The sequence below is a fragment of the Gossypium hirsutum genome, chromosome A08 (genome assembly GCF_007990345.1).
Source record: "Gossypium hirsutum isolate 1008001.06 chromosome A08, Gossypium_hirsutum_v2.1, whole genome shotgun sequence".
Taxonomy (NCBI): Eukaryota; Viridiplantae; Streptophyta; class Magnoliopsida; order Malvales; family Malvaceae; genus Gossypium; species Gossypium hirsutum.
This window is the reverse complement of record NC_053431.1, coordinates 57,923,365-57,944,908: the sequence shown is the minus strand read 5'-3', so window position 1 is coordinate 57,944,908 and position 21,544 is coordinate 57,923,365. Positions and strand designations below refer to the sequence as shown.

The 21,544-nt window shown below is 37.9% G+C and overlaps 1 protein-coding gene across 1 annotated transcript in view; it reads left to right on the top strand.

Annotated features, from left to right (window-relative positions):
- LOC121205024 (uncharacterized) overlaps positions 1–15,516 on the top strand; it is a 31,333-nt gene extending 15,817 nt beyond the window's left edge. Inside the window, exons 3-5 of the mRNA XM_041075953.1 lie at positions 15,136–15,211; positions 15,258–15,340; positions 15,429–15,516. Coding sequence (XP_040931887.1) covers positions 15,136–15,211; positions 15,258–15,340; positions 15,429–15,516 — 247 coding nt within the window. The remainder of the gene's footprint in view (positions 1–15,135; positions 15,212–15,257; positions 15,341–15,428) is intronic.
- Positions 15,517–21,544: the final 6,028 nt, after the last annotated feature.

Below are 21,544 nucleotides of genomic sequence, written 5' to 3'. Positions count from 1 at the left end.
TAATATGTTGTGTTGATGCATGATTTTTGCATGTATGAGACTTTAATGTCTAATGTATAAATATGGGCTAAGTGCCTTGTGTTCATCTTTTGATGCCTAAATGATGAAATCAATTTATTTGTTTGATTAAGCTCAAGAGCAAAGGGGAAATAAAACCGATAAAGGGAAGGAAAAAGTGGTTGAATAGCTAGCGGAATCGTTCGACAACACCCGAGGTAAGTTCTTGAGTAAGAGAGCCTAAATTTCGATGTGATTAAATCATGCTCTATGTGTGGCTATTGAGCCGAATGTGCAAGGACAATATGCGCCTTGTGTTTGAGTTTCGTAAACGAAAATGAAATATGAATGTACCATGAATTATTGTTAGATGTGTATGATTAATTGAATGCTGTCCGGGCTAAGTCCCGAAGGCTTTGTGCTAAGCGAATATATCCGGACTAAGATCCGAAGGCCTTTGTGCGAGATACTAAATCCGGGTTAAGTCCCGAGGGCATTCGTGCGAGTTATTAAAGCCGGGTTAAGTCCCGAAGGCATTCGTGCGAGTTGTTAAATCCGGGTTACGTCCCGAAGGCATGGTGTGAGTTACTAAAACCGGGCTATGTCCCGAAGGCATGTGAACGAGGAGCTATATCCGGTTAAATCCCGAAGGTACGCGAATTGGTAACGAATGAGCTTGCTGTAAAATTCCAGCGAATATTCGAAAAACATCCCAATATGGGGATATGTTACGTATGTGTTGAATTAAATCGAGCCCTTACAAATAAATGTTCGCTCAGTTGATAAACGAGCTATCGGCCTTCGGCTAAGTTAGTCTATTGTGTATGTGTATAAGGGTTGTTAATGTTGTGAAGCAAGTTTAAAATCGATAAATTGCGTATTATGAAATATTCCGTTTAGCTAAATGTGTGATATTCTTTGTGCATGCTGGAATTCCTTGCTCAAACTTACTAAGCATAAATTGCTTACTCGTTACATTGCTCCTCTGTTTTATAGATTTTTGGTTCTCCAGCTATCGGACTCGGGATCTTGAAGTCGAAGTCGCCCACACTATCAAAGGCTCTTTTGGGTACTATTTTGGTTGAATTTTGTTATGGCATGTATAGGACTACCCGTTGTTGTCTTTCGAGTACTTTATGAAATGTATAAGTGTACAGCCATGCGAAAATGGCTTGTAGAAGTGGAGTATGGCATTAGACCATTCGTATTTATGAATGTATAGATGGTTTCATGATGTAACTATGTTGGAATGGAAGTGTTGAGCAAATGATCAGCCACTAGAATGGCTAAGTATGATCATATGTGGGCTTATGTATGACAAGGCCCTAGTTGGTCCATGAAACCCCAAATTAGGTAAGGTTCACTTTGAAAACAGAAGCTGATAGCAGCAGTGGTGTGGATTGGAAAAATCACAAGAATTCGTAGGAGTGGAATTAAATAGTGAATAAATTATGTAATCGAACCTTGATGAATCTACTTTCATATGGAAGTAACGAAACAATTATAGGAATAGTACAGAAAGAGATATTCGGGTTCTTGTGGAACAGGGCCAGAACAGTTTCTGGATTCACTGTTCCGCCTTTGGAAATTCACTATAAATTGACCAGAGATAATTAGGGGTCATACCATATATGTATGGATTCCTCTCTGAGTCTAGTTTCCATAGAAATAAACGGCATCTGTATTGAAGCTCTGTGCAGAGAGATATCCCAGTCGTAATGGGAAAAGGTCAGTGTAGTCGACACCTGTAACATGGGAGACTTTGACTAATAAACTGTACTAATTGGCCCGACCAAAAATTCTAGAAAAAAATCCATAGGTGGGGACATGAGTCTAGTTTCAGGGAAAAATCACAAAACTGATTTTTGAGTTGTGAAACTCAAGATATGATTTTTTAAGCGACTAGTACTCAGACTGGGCAGTGTCTGGAAAAATTTTTCAAAGTTTGTTAACATCTCGTGTCCGACTCCGGTGTCGGTCTCGGGTTCGGGGTGTTACATTTTATTGGTATCAGAGCTACGGTTTAGTCGATTCTAGGACTACCGTAATGTTTTGGGTCTAGCTATACATGCCATTTTATGTGATTACTTGATAGTGTGGTGATTTCTGACAATCGTAAATGTGTTTATTTATAGTAATGGATCCCGATCGTGACCGAGAAGTAGCTGATGATCTTGAGAGTGTAGCGCCTGCTCCCGCACAAGGGACAGTGCCGGCGGACTCTCAACCTAATGCTAGTAATCAGAATGATGAAGCTAGACAAGCATTCTATAGTGTGATGAATGATTGGTTTAACCAATACATTCGAACTAATATGGCTGTTCCACAACCTCCATTCCCGACAAATACTACCCCCGCACCTACAATACCACCGGTAACGGACCAAATAAGGTCAAATAAGCCCCCAGTTGACAGAATCCGAAAACATGAGGCTACTGAATTTAAGGCTATGGATAGCGATGATGCCGAGCAAGCTGAATTTTGGCTGGACAACACTATCCGGGTACTCGATGAGCTATCTTGTACACCCGATGAATGCCTAAAGTGTGCTATCTCCTTGCTACGTGATTCTGCCTACTATTGGTGGAGTACTTTGACTTCTATTGTGCCCCGAGAGCAAGTAACTTGGGAGTTTTTCCAAACCGAGTTTCGGAAAAAGTATATCAGTCAGAGATTTGTTGATCAAAAACGGAAGGAATTTCTTGAGCTTAAGCAAGGCTCCATGTCGGTTACTGATTACGAGCGAAAATTTGTTAGACTTAGCAAATACGCTCGGGAATGTGTTTCGTCCGAAGCTATTATGTGTAAACGCTTCGAGGATGGGCTGAATGAAGATATAAAGATGTTCGTTGGCGTTCTTGAAATACGAGAGTTCGTGGTACTTGTTGAACGAGCTTGTAAAGCCGAAGAGCTTAGAAAAGAAAAGCAAAGAGTTGATGAGGGAACTGGAGAGTTTCGTAAAAGATCCTCGGGAAGGTCTCTTCAACAGACATCGAAGAGATTTCGAGATGATGCGGGCCAGTTTAGAGGCACTTCGGGCCTTTTTGGACGAGATCGTGATCGACCCCCTGTGGGTACACGAGGCACTTCGGTCGCCAGTGTTGGGAATGAACGTCGAGACAGGACGAAATGCCGATATTGCGGTAAATGGCATTCGGGGAGTTGTAGATTTCCTGACCGCTCCTGTTACAAATGCGGATCAGTGGACCACTTCATTAAAGATTGCCCGAGGTTGTCGGGGCAGAATGCAAATCAGAGTGGGAGACCGGGTGCTACCACTGCTCGAGGTAGACCATCTGGAAATATGGGCAATGCTGGTGGTGGTCAGAGAGGATCTAGAGATGATATAACCAGATCCGAAGCCCGTGCGCCTGCTAGAGCTTATGCTATACGTGCCCGCGAGGATGCTTCTTCGCCTGATGTTATTACCGGTACATTCACCCTCTTTGATACTAATGTAATTGCTTTGATTGACCCCGGTTCTACTCATTCTTACATATGTGAAACCTTAGCATCCAGTAAGACTTTACCTATTGAGTCTACTGAGTTCGTAATTCGGGTGTCAAATCCCTTGGGTCGTTACGTGCTTGTCGACAAAGTGTGTAAGAAATGTCCCCTGGAAATTCGAGGTTCCTGTTTCCCGGCGAACTTGATGCTCTTGCCGTTTGATGAATTTGATGTTATCCTTGGTTTGGATTGGCTGACCGTGCATGATGCGATTGTGAATTGCAAGAGTAAGACTATTGATTTGAGATGCGCAAATAACGAAGTAGTCCGAATTGAGTCTGCGGACTTAGAGGGGATGCCAGCTGTAATATCAGCAATGTTGGCACAGAAATATGTAAGAAAAGGGTGTGAAGCATACCTTGCGTATGTACTTGGTGACAAAGAATTAGAAAAGAAACCTGAATCTGTGCCGGTGGTTTGTGAATACCCGGATGTTTTTCCGGAAGAATTACCGGGTTTACCACCTGTTCGGGAGGTAGAGTTTGGTATTGAGCTTGTACCTGGGACTACGCCGATTTCGATAGCTCCGTATCGTATGGCACCAACTGAGTTAAAGGAGTTGAAAGCTCAGTTGCAAGAACTGACGGATAGAGGTTTCGCTCGACCAAGTTTTTCACCTTGGGGTGCACCAGTATTGTTCGTGAAAAAGAAGGACGGAACCATGAGGTTGTGCATTGACTATCGTCAGCTGAATAAAGTGACGATAAAGAACAAATATCCGTTGCCGCGCATCGATGATTTGTTCGACCAACTGAAGGGAGCCTCAGTGTTCTCAAAAATAGATTTGAGATCGGGCTATTATCAGTTGCGAATCCGAGATTCAGATATTCCCAAAACTGCCTTCAGAACGAGATATGGTCACTACGAATTCCTAGTGATGCCGTTTGGGCTCACTAATGCCCCTGCAGTATTTATGGATTTGATGAATCGGATCTTCAGACCGTATTTGGATCGGTTTGTAGTGGTGTTCATTGATGACATTTTGGTCTATTCAAGAGACGAGATCGAACATGCTGAGCATCTGAGGCTAGTGCTGCAAATTTTGCGGGATAAGCAGTTATATGCTAAGTTCAGTAAGTGTGAGTTCTGGTTAAGAGAGGTTAGCTTCTTGGGTCATGTGGTATCCGCGTCGGGTATTCGAGTTGACCCGAATAAAATTTCAGCCATACTTGACTGGAAACCTCCGAGAAATGTTACTGAAGTTCGGAGCTTTTTGGGGCTCGCCGGTTATTACCGACGATTTGTGAAAGGTTTCTCGATGATAGCCACACCAATGACGAAGCTACTTCAAAAGGATGTTAAGTTCGAGTGGACGGAGAAATGTCAGAAAAGTTTCGACCAACTGAAAACTCATTTGACTGAAGCTCCAATTTTGGTGCAACCCGAATCAGGTAAAGAGTTTGTCATTTATAGTGACGCATCCCTACTTGGGTTGGGTTGCGTATTGATGCAAGAAGGTCGAGTCGTGGCCTATGCGTTGAGACAATTGAAGCCACACGAGAGGAATTATCCGACCCATGATCTCGAACTAGCTGCCATCGTGTTTGCTTTAAAAATATGGCGACATTATCTGTTTGGTGAAAAGTGCCATGTATTTTCGGATCACAAAAGTCTCAAATATTTGATGACTCAACGAGACTTGAATCTGCGACAAAGACGTTGGCTTGAGTTGTTGAAAGATTACGAGCTTGTCATTGATTACCACCCGGGAAAGGCTAACGTGGTTGCGGACGCCTTAAGCCGGAAGTCATTGTTTGCTTTACGAGCGATGAACGTGCATTTGTCTGTTCTACCGACAGTGTGTTAGTAGCTGAATTAAAAGCTAAACCATTATTGACTCACCAAATTCGTGAAGCTCAGAAAGTCGATGATGAATTGGTTGCAAAACGGGCTAAGTGTTTTCCGAACGAGGAATCGGAGTTTCAAATTGATGATGATGATTGTTTGAGGTTTAGAAATCGTTTGTGTGTTCCAAGGAATTCGGAACTCATTTCGATGATTCTGAACGAAGCCCATTGTAGCCGAATGTCAATTCACCCGGGGAGTAAGAAAATGTACAATGATTTGAAACGTCAATTTTGGTGGCATGGTATGAAACGGGACATCTCTGACTTTGTTTCGAGATGTTTAATATGTCAACAAGTGAAAGCGGAACATCAAGTGCCTTCAGGATTACTCCAGCCGATCATGATACCCGAGTGGAAATGGGATCGAGTCACAATGGACTTTGTGTCCGGACTGCCCTTGTCAGCAAGTAAGAAGGATGCGATATGGGTTATTGTTGATAGACTGACTAAGTCGGCTCATTTCATCCCCGTACGTACGGATTTTTCATTGGAGAAACTAGCTGAATTGTACGTTTATCAAATTGTGAGATTACACGGGGTACCTGTTTCTATCGTGTCGGATAGAGATCCGAGATTCACCTCACGATTTTGGAAGAAATTGAAAGAAGCTCTGGGTACCAAGCTGCATTTTAGCACTGCTTTTCACCCCCAAACCGATGGTCAATCCGAGAGGATAATTCAGATACTTGAGGATATGTTGAGATGTTGCATCCTCGAGTTCAGTAGTTCATGGGAACGGTATTTACCTTTGATTGAATTCGCTTACAACAATAGTTTTCAATCAAGTATTAAGATGGCACCTTACGAGGCTTTGTACGGTCGTAAATGCCGTACACCATTGTTTTGGACCGAGCTCGGTGAAAGCAAAATTTTCGGAGTTGATTTGATTAGAGATGCTGAACAGAAAGTAAAGGTAATCCGTGAAAGTCTGAAGGTAGCCACGGATCGTCAGAAATCGTACGCAGATTTGAAACGAAAAGACATCGAGTATCAGGTGGGAGACAAAGTGTTCCTTAAGGTTTCACCTTGGAAAAAGATACTCAGGTTCGGCCGTAAGGGCAAGTTGAGCCCAAGATTCATTGGGCCGTACAAAATCTCCGAACGAGTTGGTCCGGTTGCGTATAGATTGATTTTGCCCCCGGAGCTTGAAAAGATTCATGACGTCTTTCATGTTTCGATGCTTCGACGCTATCGATCTGATCCATCGCATATAATTAGCCCATCAGAGGTTGAAATTCAAGTCGACATGAGCTATGAAGAAGAACCGATGCGTATCCTAGCTCGTGAAGTGAAGGAGTTGCGAAACAAAAGAGTTCCGCTAGTAAAGGTGTTATGGCTCAAACACGGGATCGAGGAAGCAACTTGGGAGACCGAGAGCTCGATGAAAGAACGATACCCAAACCTATTTACCGGTAAGATTTTCGGGGACGAAAATTTCTTAAGTGGGGGAGAGTTGTGACAGCCCAAAGTTGACCCTAGTCGGGAAGTGGTTTCGGGACCGCTAAACCGAGTCACCGAAATGTTTGAATGTGATACTTATTGTGTAGAATATGTAATTATGAATGTGTGAAAATTTCAAGCTTCAATTTGGTTGATTTCATGTGAATTTAGTCAATAGGACTTATGTGAGAAAATTCTAAAATGTGATAGGTCAATGTGTGAGGACCTATTAGTGCATGTGGACAAAGGGGGGGACTTGCATGTCAAATTCCCCCCCTAAAGAGTAGTGGCCGGCCATGACAAGGAAGGATGGGTAAAACATGTCATGAAACATGTTTTGTTAGTGGAAGAATAAAATAAGGAGTATGGGTAATAAAGAAATGGAAAACAAAAGAAAAAAAAATGTGTGTGTAGTGTTTGTCCCCCCATTGCCGTGAGCTAAAGAAGAGAAAGGGGGGGATTTTGTTCATCCTTTTCTCATCTTCATGCTTGCCAAAAACTAGAAAGAAAAACAAAGAAAAATTTTCTCATCCTTTGGTTCATCCTTGGCCAAAAATTTTAAGGAGGAAAGAAGAAGAAAGGTGAAGAGATTCGGCCATGCATGTAGCTAGGCTAAGGTATGTTTGATGATGTTCCATGAGAGGCATGCATGTTTTAGTTGTTAGCTTGAGTTCTACCTAACCCATGGTTTAAATCTTGCTATGTGATGGAAATGGCACTTGACCATGGATGAATCATTCTTGGTTGATGTTTGATGATGTGGTGATGAGGCATGAGGATGAGTTAAGATTCGGCCTAGGTGGAGGTTGTGTTAATGCCATTGCATGCAAAATATGAAGCTTGTTAATGATGCATGTGATGATGGCTTGATGATTCTTGAACCTCCTTTTTAGCATTTTTGTGTGAGCACATATGTGCATTGGTTGCTAAATGGAGAAGAATCGGCTAGCAAGATGTGTGCTAAGACCGAATGTAACTTTGCATGTTAATGAGCAATGCATGTGTTAAATTGATGAAAAGGGGGAGGATGCTTTACTAGTGTGTATATGTGTGTATTAAGTGTTGAAATCGACCCCAAAAATGGACATGCATATTCGGCCAAGGGGAAAGAAATTAGCTAATATGTTGTGTTGATGCATGATTTTTGCATGTATGAGACTTTAATGTCTAATGTATAAATATGGGCTAAGTGCCTTGTGTTCATCTTTTGATGCCTAAATGATGAAATCAATTTATTTGTTTGATTAAGCTCAAGAGCAAAGGGGAAATAAAACCGATAAAGGGAAGGAAAAAGTGGTTGAATAGCTAGCGGAATCGTTCGACAACACCCGAGGTAAGTTCTTGAGTAAGAGAGCCTAAATTTCGATGTGATTAAATCATGCTCTATGTGTGGCTATTGAGCCGAATGTGCAAGGACAATATGCGCCTTGTGTTTGAGTTTCGTAAACGAAAATGAAATATGAATGTACCATGAATTATTGTTAGATGTGTATGATTAATTGAATGCTGTCCGGGCTAAGTCCCGAAGGCTTTGTGCTAAGCGAATATATCCGGACTAAGATCCGAAGGCCTTTGTGCGAGATACTAAATCCGGGTTAAGTCCCGAGGGCATTCGTGCGAGTTATTAAAGCCGGGTTAAGTCCCGAAGGCATTCGTGCGAGTTGTTAAATCCGGGTTACGTCCCGAAGGCATGGTGTGAGTTACTAAAACCGGGCTATGTCCCGAAGGCATGTGAACGAGGAGCTATATCCGGTTAAATCCCGAAGGTACGCGAATTGGTAACGAATGAGCTTGCTGTAAAATTCCAGCGAATATTCGAAAAACATCCCAATATGGGGATATGTTACGTATGTGTTGAATTAAATCGAGCCCTTACAAATAAATGTTCGCTCAGTTGATAAACGAGCTATCGGCCTTCGACTAAGTTAGTCTATTGTGTATGTGTATAAGGGTTGTTAATGTTGTGAAGCAAGTTTAAAATCGATAAATTGCGTATTATGAAATATTCCGTTTAGCTAAATGTGTAATATTCTTTGTGCATGCTGGAATTCCTTGCTCAAACTTACTAAGCATAAATTGCTTACTCGTTACATTGCTCCTCTGTTTTATAGATTTTTGGTTCTCCAGCTATCGGACTCGGGATCTTGAAGTCGAAGTCGCCCACACTATCAAAGGCTCTTTTGGGTACTATTTTGGTTGAATTTTGTTATGGCATGTATAGGACTACCCGTTGTTGTCTTTCGAGTACTTTATGAAATGTATAAGTGTACAGCCATGCGAAAATGGCTTGTAGAAGTGGAGTATGGCATTAGACCATTCGTATTTATGAATGTATAGATGGTTTCATGATGTAACTATGTTGGAATGGAAGTGTTGAGCAAATGATCAGCCACTAGAATGGCTAAGTATGATCATATGTGGGCTTATGTATGACAAGGCCCTAGTTGGTCCATGAAACCCCAAATTAGGTAAGGTTCACTTTGAAAACAGAAGCTGATAGCAGCAGTGGTGTGGATTGGAAAAATCACAAGAATTCGTAGGAGTGGAATTAAATAGTGAATAAATTATGTAATCGAACCTTGATGAATCTACTTTCATATGGAAGTAACGAAACAATTATAGGAATAGTACAGAAAGAGATATTCGGGTTCTTGTGGAACAGGGCCAGAACAGTTTCTGGATTCACTGTTCCGCCTTTGGAAATTCACTATAAATTGACCAGAGATAATTAGGGGTCATACCATATATGTATGGATTCCTCTCTGAGTCTAGTTTCCATAGAAATAAACGGCATCTGTATTGAAGCTCTGTGCAGAGAGATATCCCAGTCGTAATGGGAAAAGGTCAGTGTAGTCGACCCCTGTAACATGGGAGACTTTGACTAATAAACTGTACTAATTGGCCCGACCAAAAATTCTAGAAAAAAATCCATAGGTGGGGACATGAGTCTAGTTTCAGGGAAAAATCACAAAACTGATTTTTGAGTTGTGAAACTCAAGATATGATTTTTGAAGCGACTAGTACTCAGACTGGGCAGTGTCTGGAAAAATTTTTCAAAGTTTGTTAACATCTCGTGTCCGACTCCGGTGTCGGTCTCGGGTTCGGGGTGTTACAAAAACTATAATAAGCTCGGTTATTACTTTTTCCCTATCATTCGCCAAAGTGTCATCTTCCACATTGATCACATTCAGGCCTTTCATTCCTTGTATTATCAACACTAGCAACATACATTGCTAAGGATTTGTAATTCGATTGTGATCTAGCACGATCTCTGTCCAGATGCCCTGCACTAGCCTTTGAACGACTGTTATCATCTCTAAACTTTTTGGATCCAGATTGAAATGATTTACCCGATGATCTCTTTCATACCTCCCTAGCTTCAAAATCAGCTTTTCTTTTCTCTTTCCCAAGATCTTCCACTTTACATGCTCGTTCAACAAGCACCACAAATTCTTTGATTTCTAGAATACCAACTAGCAGACGAATATTCTCATTCAAACTGTCTTCAAATCTCTTGCACATTATTGCTTCTGAAGATACACATTCACGGGCATATTGACTCAACCTTACAAATTCCCGCTCGTATTTTGTGACAGACATACGGCCTTGTTTAAGCTTAAGAAACTCTTTGCGTTTCTGATCAATGAATCTTTGGCTGATATATTTCTTTTAGAATTCAGCTTGGAAGAAATCCCACGTAACTCGTTCACTCAGAACCACAAATGTCAAAGTTTTCCACCAATGATACGCCGTGTCTCTCAACAATGAAACGACACATTTTATACATTCTTCTCGACTTAAAGATAACTCATCAAACACTCTTATTATATTCTCTAACCAGAACTCAGCTTTTTCTGCATCATCACTTGTTGTAGCTCGAAATTCTTTAGCTCCATATTTTTTAATCTTGTCAACTGGTGGTCTACTCAACTGTACTGGATTTACTCGTGGCATAATAAGAGTTTGAGGAGGTTCAACCGGGGGTGGAGCTTGTTGTATAGTCGAATTGGTTCTAATGTATTGGGTGAACCAATCATTCATCAACTGATAGAAGGCTTGCTTAGCCTCACCATCATGGCTACTTGTAGCCGGTCGAGAATCAGCTTGCACTGTCCCTTGCGCGGGAGCAGGTGCATTACTTTCTACATCATCAGCTACAGCTCTATCGGGATCCATTGGCTATATAAAAGTACATTTCAATGTCAGGATTCATCACACTGTCGCAGTTTCAGATATATGGCATTTATAGCTAGACTCACATATGCTATGGTAGTCCTGGAACCGACTAAACCATAGCTCTGATACCAATCAAATGTAACACCCCTAACCCATAACCGTCACTGGAATAGGTTAAGAGGCATTACCTAACTTATAACTCAAATCAGAACCACTATACAGCAAATATCATTTCATTACTAATAAAGTCATTCATTCACATCCAATATTCACATAAAATCAAGTATACAAAGTTGAAACATGCATTCGGGATCAAATTAATAACATATGAAAGTTTCTAAACTTATAAGAAATGTTCCAATTTTAAAAGGTCACACGCCCGTGTGATCAGGTTGTGTGCCTCACACGGCCTAGACACACCCGTGTGTCAAATCCGTGGCAAAATAAAGCATGCATACTGACTTTTCCCTACAGCCAACAGACACGCCCGTATGCTATAGCAGTGTGATACTTAGCTAGCTACGGACTTAAGCCCACGGGCATAAAGCACGCCCGTGTTCCCTGACCATGTGGCACAATGTAGGCTTGGTTTAAGCCAACTTGCCACCCCTTTATGGGTCGATCCTACAAGCAATTTAAACAAGCATAATTCTACCTCCAATTTAGCCAATCTTTATGCTATGGCATTCATCATTTATAACATAACAATATCAACCATTTCTCTACTCATTAACCTTACCAATTCATACTAAACACAAGGTATATTCATACCCAAAAATTTTCTTTCTATTCATCATCCAAAACCAAACTAAATCTACCAAAACTTACCAACATTTACCATTTCTTTTGTCCAACTAAAACATACCACAATAGCATATTAACATCACATACCACAAGCCATTCTCAACTTTGAATTCAAACACAAACTAGCCAAATCACATGGCTAAATATATATATACATCACAAAACATACTTTCTTAAATACTAGCCTATACATGCCATATTTCAAAATAACAATTTCAAAAGTACCAAAATGAGGTTCGATAGTGTGGCGACGTTCCTTCGGAATCCCCGAGCTTGTAGCAGCCTTGAAATCTATAAAACAATACAAACACACACCAAGTAAGCTTTCAAAAGCTTAGTAAGCTCGTACCAAAATATTAACAATAAGAAATATGAAACATCATCACATAAATACTTATAACATCTCAACTAATCCATCAAATTCAGGCCAACACCAACTATATGCTTATACATAATCAACAAACTTTTAAACATTTTATCACTTACCTCATAGGTAACAAACTTACCAGAATAATTTCATATTTATTTGTTTTCAATCTCACCTTTTGTTTGAGTACTTTAAAACTTTCCAAAGATCATAATCGCCTTAAATATCCGCACAACTACTGCTTAGAGATTAGCCGAAGCTAGAACGATCCCGCACACTTAGTGCCATATCAATTGACTGAGAATAAATCGGTATCGCACACTTAGTGCCTTCTATAGCCGAAGCTATGCCAACTCGCACACTTAGTGCCATTTATAGTCGAAGCTGTATTAAACCGCACACTTAGTGCCAATCATAGCCGAATATCATTATACTCAAAACATAATCAAATACCTATACAATTTATGCATTACCCTTGCAATAAAGCATATCTTTAACAGCATTTATTATGTACGAACTTACCTCGTACTCGAAGTTGTCGACTTGAACGTTTATTAAACAATCTTCGACTTCCCTCGGTCTAAATCTAAATTCATCTTTTCTTAATCTATATGTATTTAAAATTAACCCTTTTATTCACCAAATCATTCAAAACAATCCATATACACAATTAGGGCATTTTGCAAATTAGCCCTTACATTTTTTTCATTTTGACACTATAGTCCCTAATTCACCAAATCACCAAATACACTAAATTTGAATATACTCATGCTTGGCTGAATTCTCCTAGCTTTCATAAAAATCCATACATTTCATTTATTTCACATTTTAGTCCCTCAAAATAACATTTTTATAATTTAGCCCAAATTACTCAATTTCACCAAAAATTCAAAGACAATACATGTAAACCCAACATCAAGCTTTCATATTTCAACATATAACATCACCAAGCTCATGAATTCATACATGGTACATTTCCAAATCATCAAAAATATCATGAATTTAAGCATGGGCTAGCTAGAACACTTAACAACAATCACAAAAACGTAGAAATTATCAAAAATCGAGTCAAACCCATACCTTAATTTAGTTTGGAAGTAGCCGAATATCAAAACACAAGAACCCTAGCCTTTCTTTCTTTTGTTTTGGCAAAATGGGATGAAAATAATATGAATTGTGGCTTTTTTTTATTAATAGAAACTTAATAATAAATTTCCAAATTTAACCTTACTAAATCACTTAAAATCAACTTAATGGATGGTCACAAATGTCCATTATACAAGGAAATGACTTAATAACCATATAAGGACCTCTCAAATATAAAGCCAAGTCAACTAAGCACTTTTAATATCTAGCACACAGCTTTTACCTTTTACGCGATTAGGTCCTTTTTACAAATTAAACACACAAACAATTAAATTTCCACTTGAGACTTTCACATATATCAATTCACTTATAATAGGCACGAAAAATAATATAAAAATATTTTTTTAACTCGGATATGTGGTCCCGAAACCACTATTCTGACTAGGGTCAAAACTGGACTGTTACAGGAACAATGGTATTTTTGGGTGTTTTTCTTGGTCTTTTGTAGAGGTTTAAAGTTCAAGGGTGATAGAAATCAAAGAGGATTAGGAATTAGAGTTCAAAATTGATTAAAATAGTAAGAGAGAAACAAGGGACGGTGACACTAGTTTTGGGGAAGAGTTAAAGTGAAAAACTGTAGGTGGGAAGAAGAAATAGGTTAGTTTATACATTTTTGTCTAATTGCTTCTTCAAAAACTTATAATTTTGACTCTTTTACAAATCAATCCTTTTTTCTAAAATTAAAGGTATTTAAAACTCATTTTTAGAAATTGATTTAATTCTCTAAAAACCATAATTGAAAACATTGCCGATATGCCATGTCATAGAATTTCGAACTCTCGAAGGCTAAAATTCCTAAAATACCCCTAAAACTCTTAGGCCCTATTTTGGGCTGTGGCAATCCTCTTATCAAGCCATCGCTTGATCTTTTCCTTGTATAGTTTAGTGTTCTCATATGCATGTGCCCGGAATTCTTCCATTTCATTCAGCTCTGTATGGCCAGCAACGATCCAATCCATGTTCATATTTTTAATAGCCCAAAATGCTTTGTAATCGAGCTCAATAGGTAGGTGACATGACTTCCCAAAAACAAGCTTAAAAGGTGACATCCCCAGCAATGTTTTGAATATCATACAATAAGCCCACAAAGCTTCATCCAATCTAGAGGGACAAGTCTTTTCGAGTTGGGTTGACCATTTTTTTCGAAATCTGTTTAATTTCTCTATTAGAAATCCCCGCTTGTCTATTTGTTTGGGGATGATATATCGTGGCAATCTTCTGTTTCACTCCATACATGTGCAAAGTATTAGGAACTAATTTTCAATCAAAATGAAAACCTTCATCACTGATAATGGCTCAAGGTTGATGCGAGCGCGCCTAGCGAACCTCTTCGAACAAGTCTTCCTAGTCGAGCCGTGACATGTTGGCAAGCTGATCCTAGCTCGTTTCCAGCTCCTCGAGCTTCGTCCAGCTCAATTCAGCTTGTTACCGATTTAATTTCGTTGACGCAAGCTCATTGAGCTCGATTCAAAATTATTTTCTTGCATTTTAATTTGCTGAAATAATTAAGTTAGTTTATTTAGTTAGCTTAAAATAATTAGCTCATTTTAATTTGTCAAATCAATACATAATTAAATAAAGTTTTTAATGTGTCTTAGTTTAGGACATGAATTTAATATGTCAAGTTTAAGACAAATTAATTAGCTGCTGCTATTTATTTGTCTAAACCAAATTTAATGGTTGTCCTAGCATTAAAACGTGGGTCACAAATATGTCTTTGTTTAGACATGTTATTAATATGTTTTGTGATTAAAACCATGAATTTAAATTGTCTCAACTTTGCTGCAGGTTGAATGTGCCGAATTTAATGTGTTTAACATGAATTAATTTGCTTCATTAAATTGGTTTCAGGCACATGAATGAATCGGCATTAAAGAAACCGAATTCAATGTGTGTTGAAGCTTGGGACAAATTTAATGAGCTGCTGGTTTAATGTCTTGACCAAATTTAATGCATGTTGCTACTTTGTCCAGGTGAATTTATGGTGCATGATGGCTGACCGAATTAAAGAGGTGTTGGACCAAGCATGGGACGAATTTAAGGACTTGTCCAGCATGTAAGGGGTGTCTATTAAAGAGGCTGTTTGCGGCAAGCATGCATGGCTGAATTAATTGCTGTTTACTTGATGCATTAATTTGTTGTAGGTTCATGGAAAGAAACGAATTTAATGTGCAGCATTTAAGTGGGTGTTTTGTGCATGGCCAAGACAAGTTCATGGACAGCATTTATTAAAGTGTTTATCATGCATGGATGACTTAAATGAGTTGCTGAATTTTCCTTCTTCCCATATGCCTTTTCGTGGAGACCAATGGACATATGTTGGTTGATATTTTCTAAGTGACCATTCGACCAGAAAGTATGCATGAAGGTTTCCATTCATCCTCTCCTTAGCCGAATCTAGACATGGCTGTTAAGCTTCCATGCTTCACATTCATTCAGTCGAATTTCTTCTCCAAAAGCATGTCCATTGGCGTTCCAAGTAGTTAAATTTAGACTTAGACACTTAATGATTGTCTTCTAGTTTATTCTAGGATTTTCTAGCCGAATTTTACTTAGTCTTTAAGCATTGTTTTATGTCCATTCGGCTAGCCCAAGAACTAGGCTATAAATAGTTGTTTACTTTCATTTGTAAAGGTTGTTGAAATTTTATCATTGTTTCTTGTTAATGAAACTATTTGGTGAGATACTTTTCTCCCTAATTTCGTTGAAGACTTGTTGACTTATCTAGGAAGCCTAGTGGCGTCAACCTGTTTTCTTTTATTCCGAACTTATCACTATTTATAGTATGGCGTTCAAAACTATACCAAGGTTCCTACTTTGCTAAGTAGTGGGTCGAGGTTTACCTTCTTTCATCCAATTACCTTAAAAGCCTATAAGCAATTGGGTCAATACTCTATAGTATTGGTTCATGCTTGCTTTTGAGTTCTTTCTTTCCATTCTTTTATTTACTTTTAACCGAACCTTTAATAGTCATATTTTAAACCCTACCTTTGAACCCCTTGAATAGCTTCCGTATTATTTACTTAAAAATATCCTTTCTTTAACAAACTGAACGATACTTCTTCGTAGACGATCAGGCATTTCACATACGACTCGACTCATCCCCGAGGCGGATCGTATCAAATGTGTACCAAATCTTATGAAAATGTTCTTGTGCAAAGAATTCAGCACTGACTTGGTATCATCCGTAGGGAGGGGTATCGCTTAGACCCACTTAGAGACGTAGTCCACTGTCACGAGTATGTAGAGATTGCCAGATGATGGTAGAAATGGAGCCATAAAGTCGATTCCCTAAACATCAAACAATTCAATCTCTAAAATATTTTGCAATGGCATTTCATGTCTCTTAGATAAACTACCTGTCTTCTAACAACGATCGCATGACTTATCAAATTCCTTGGCATCCTTGAACAATCTTGGCCAATAAAAACCATATTTGAGTACCTTGGCAGTAGTTCTCATTCCTTCAAAGTATCTTCTGTAAGATAGTGAGTGACAATGTTGCAGGATGCTATGTACTTCGTAATTAGGGACACACTTCCTAATTATTTGATCAGCACATTACCTGAACAAGAAGGGTTTATCCCAATAATAATGCTTGGCATCATGAAGAAATTTCCATTTTCTTTTATTGTTGAGATCAAGTGGCAGCAACCCACTTACTAAGAAGTTCACTATATCGGTGTACCAAGGTAATGCCGTGGTAACCAATAGTTGCTCATCTGGGAAATCTTTCTTAATAAGTTGAATATTGTCATTTTAATTCCTAGCTTCTAACATCGATAGGTGATGAACAACTTGATTTTCAATTCCCTTTCGATCTCAAATTTTTTAAATCACATTCTTGCAGCAAAAGTATCCACCAATTAATCTTGGTTTGGAATCTTTCTTGGTCACCAAATATTTAATAGCAAAGTGACATGTGTAGACAATTACTCTGGTACCAACTAAATATGACCGAAATTTATCAAATGAAAAAACCACAACCAATAACTCTCTTTAGTGGTAATGTAATTAAGTTGTGCATCCGTCAAGGTCCTTATTCTATAATAAATTGCATGAAATACCTTGTTTTTCCTTTGTCCCAACACTATTCACATGACATAATCACTAGTGTCACACGTGAGTTCAAAAGGCAGTGTGCATTCTAGAACAATTACAATTAGTGTTGTTACCAATCGTCTTTTCAACTCCTCGAAAGTGATCAAACAAGGTTCATCAAAATTGAAGGGTCTATTCTATTCCATCAAGGCGCATAAGGATTTAGATATCCCTGAAAAATCCTTAATGAATCTTCTATAAAATCCCCATGACCTAGAAAACTCCTAATACCCTTGACACTAGTCGGAGGTGGCAATTTGTCTATCACCTCAATTTTTTCTTTGTCAACTTCAATCCCTTGTCGCGATATCTTATGACCTAGCACAATACCTTCACGAACCATGAAGTGGCATTTCTCCAAATTTAAAATAAGATTTGTTTCTTCACAATTACATATAACCACTTCAAGATTTTTCAAGCAATCCTCAAAATCATTGCCAAACACAGAGAAATCATCCATGAAAACTTCAAGAAAATTTTCCACCTTGTTTCAGAATATCGCTATCATGTAACGTTCAAATATTTTCGAGGCATTACACAACCCAAATGACATTCATCTAAATTCAAAATTTCCATATGGGCAAGTGAAAGTAGTCTTCTCTTGGTCATTGGGTGCGATGGCTATAATGACTTGTAAGTCAGGGGTTTCGGGGAACATACTTTCGAGACCCCGCCTTTGCAAATCGAGCTTAGAAATATTTTTTTTTCATATTTTGACATTAAAAGTGAATTAAATGATAGTTAAACAATTTTAATTCTTAGTGTCTAAAATTAAGTACAAGTATTAAATTAAAAAAGTGATAAAATTAGTAATTGATATTAAATTGCAAAGTGGGACTAGATTAAAGGACTTATTTAATAAATAGACCATTACCTATTTAAACTTTTGATAGTGGATATTTATGATGATTATATATATTAAATATATATTATGTATATTGAAACAATTAGTAAATGATGTTAGAATAAATAAAATATAAAATGAAAGGAAATTGATTAATAAAAGAAACAAATAGATTAGTGGGAGAGAAGAAAAACAAGAAAATTAAAAAGCTTCATCTTTCTTTTTGCATGTTGAAAGTGGGAATGATTGGGGAAGAAAATTTTGGCCATTTATTCCCATACTTTAAAGCTCAGTTTGGTTAGTAATTTTTGGTTTTTTCTTCATGGATTTTGTGTTTTTAGAATATTAAGATCATAAGTTATATTACCCATGTTGAAAATTTTAGAATTGTTGATATTAAAACAAGTTATTATGGTAGAAAAATCTAAGTTCTTAATGTTATTGTGGTAGATTTTTGAAGTTGGAATAGAAGTGGGAAGAGTTGTAAAGCCAATTCATAGACTTGTGCATTGAGAATTAAATTGTAGCAAAATTTGAAATGTGGGGGTTAAATTGTTAATTTTGTGAAGTCTAGGGACTGTTTTGGTGGATTGTTCTTTGTGCTGGAAATTTGGGTTGAATTACTAAGTTTAATGAGCAATTAAAATATTTTGTGCTATGAGTTTTGTTAATATTAGCTTTCAAGGAGTTAAATGTTATAAATTAAACTAGTATGGTATTAAGTTATAAAATTCAAGAATTTAGGGATTGTTAATAAATTACATTTATATTTGGTTAGTTATGGAATTAATGAAGATGTAATTAAGTTAATTTTGATGTTAATGATTGAGTTGTGTACCTGTCAATTGTTGAGGGTAAAAGTATAAAATTATGATCTAAGGTTAAATAATTTAATTAAAAACAAGCATGGTATTCAAATTAAGTAATTGAATTAATTTGTTAAACTTAGATCAAGAGAAGAATAGATCGGGTATCAACCAAGGGATGGAAAAGATCACTGAGTAGGCGTCTTCGATTTTTTGCATCCATCGTATTTTTGTAAGTTTGTACTCCCTAAACTTAAACTTTACCAATTGATTTAATTAACCTAGTTACTACTTGATGTTTATTATATCTCTAATATAATTGCTAATTCAAGTGAATGGAAGTATATGGATTTATATATAAAATGTGATATTGAGTGATAAAAGTAATACTATGGAATTTCGATTGAGTAATTACCATCGGTTATCTGACTAGCGCTAGGCACAATAATTTGTCAATTCGTTCGACTACTACTGGGCACAACTATCGTCAATTATCCGACTAGCACTAGGCGCAATAATTTATCGATTCGTTCGACTAGTGCTAGGAACACCAATGATTTCGTCAAGTTAAGTGGCTAGCACTGGATGTAAAAATCTTAGTCACAGTCTAACCATTAGGCATCGGGTGCCATTTGTTGGAATATATAATTTGGTGAGGTATAATAGTTCATGAGATGATTTGTATGTTATGAAATGTAAATTTTCGTTACTAGTTGAAAGTGAGATACATTCGTTACTAGTTGAAAGTGAGATACATTGAGATCATGAGTTGCTTAATGGTTGAATTTTTAATTAATTGTTGGTTAGGTATTACTATTGTTCTACGTCTTAGTATCCACGACAAATCCCGTACTCAATGTTGGTGATATATTTCTTTTGAGTCTTAGCATGTACCTAGGATGTCAATATTAAGATAATGTCCTTTAGTTTAGTAAACCCTAGGGAATATAGTTCTATAAGTCTAAAATGATTGTAAATACAGGTTTGGAGTTGTTATGTAAACGCTTTCAATTAGTGCTTGCTTAAATGATTTGGTCATTTTGGTATTAAACTTGTGATGCTTGATAGTAAACGAAGAATGCTTATTCATTGAACCTCTTAGGTTGATAATTGGTTGAGAAGAATTAGTATAGGTTATGCATTTACCATATTCAATTATTTGAATGCTTGAACTTTATTTGAGGTACTTATGAAAGGTACATTTGTTGTTGATGGATGTTTTAAATACGGTGTCAATAAGGGTCACATTGGTTAGGCACTTAAGATGTTTGTTTTGATATGTTTTTGAGCATGTTTAATTGTGTTTTGATGTTTTTTATGGCCCCTATTAAAGTGTGATTTGATAGGTTGAATGGTTATGCTTGTATTGGTTTTGAAATGGCTTGTTTATAGGCAAATTTTAGCCTACAAAGCCTGGCGACATGGCCGTGTGTCCCTTGTTAATTCTTTTTCATGCAAGTCAGTAACACACGGCCTAGCATACAGGCATGTAGGGCAAGTTCGAGAGTTACATGACTGACACATAGGTATGTGATACGACCGTGTAACCCTACTTAAAGAGTTACACGAGATGGGACATGACTGTGTGTCTCTAGTTCGAAGGTCACATGGCTTGAGACACGGGCATGTGCCTCAGCCGTGTGAGGCACACGACCGTGTGACCCCTGTAGTCAAAATTTTGCAACTTTTTCTTAAGCTTTCCAAATGTTTTCAAATTGACCCCGAATTGTTTCTAAGGTATAATTAAGGCCTCGAAGGCTCGATTTAGGGACGATATATATGTGAATGGTTGGTTATAACATGTTTATGACTATGTATGAAATGTATGTTTAAATGTTTCATTTATACAATAATGCTCTGTAACCTTAATCCATCAATGGATATGGGTTAGGGGTACGGTAATACATGCATACTCTCAATCCCGTGATAGTGTGAGTTGGAATAAGCTCATGGTTATCGTTGCTAACCACTGTGACACCTCTTTTCTTGGGTACACATTGGACAGGGCTCACCCACAAGCTGTCAGAGATCGGGTAGATAATACTAACATCTAGCCACTTGATAATCTCTTTTTTAACAACTTCCTTCATGATTGGAGTCAACCTCCTCTGAAGTTCAACAGAATTGCTATGACAATCATCTAGTAAGATTTTATACATACAAATTGCAGGGTTGGTTCCCTTAATGTCAACAATTGTCCATCCCAATGCCTTATTAGATCGTCAGAGTACTTCCATCAACCTCACCTCTTAATCAAGTGTCAACTCAGCAGAAATAACTACTGGCTAAGTGTTGTTTTCTACCAAATAAGCATATGTTAAATGTTGAGGCAAAGACTTCAACTCTAGCGTGAGAGGTTCCTCTATAGAAGGTTTAGGATGTTTGAAAGAATGATCTGATAACTACAAGGATTCAAACTTCTTCCTTGGTCTATCCACAAGCTGCTTGGTTTCCAAAAGTTCACCAAAGTCCTCAAAAATTATTGCGTCACTCCGCTCAAGTGAATCTT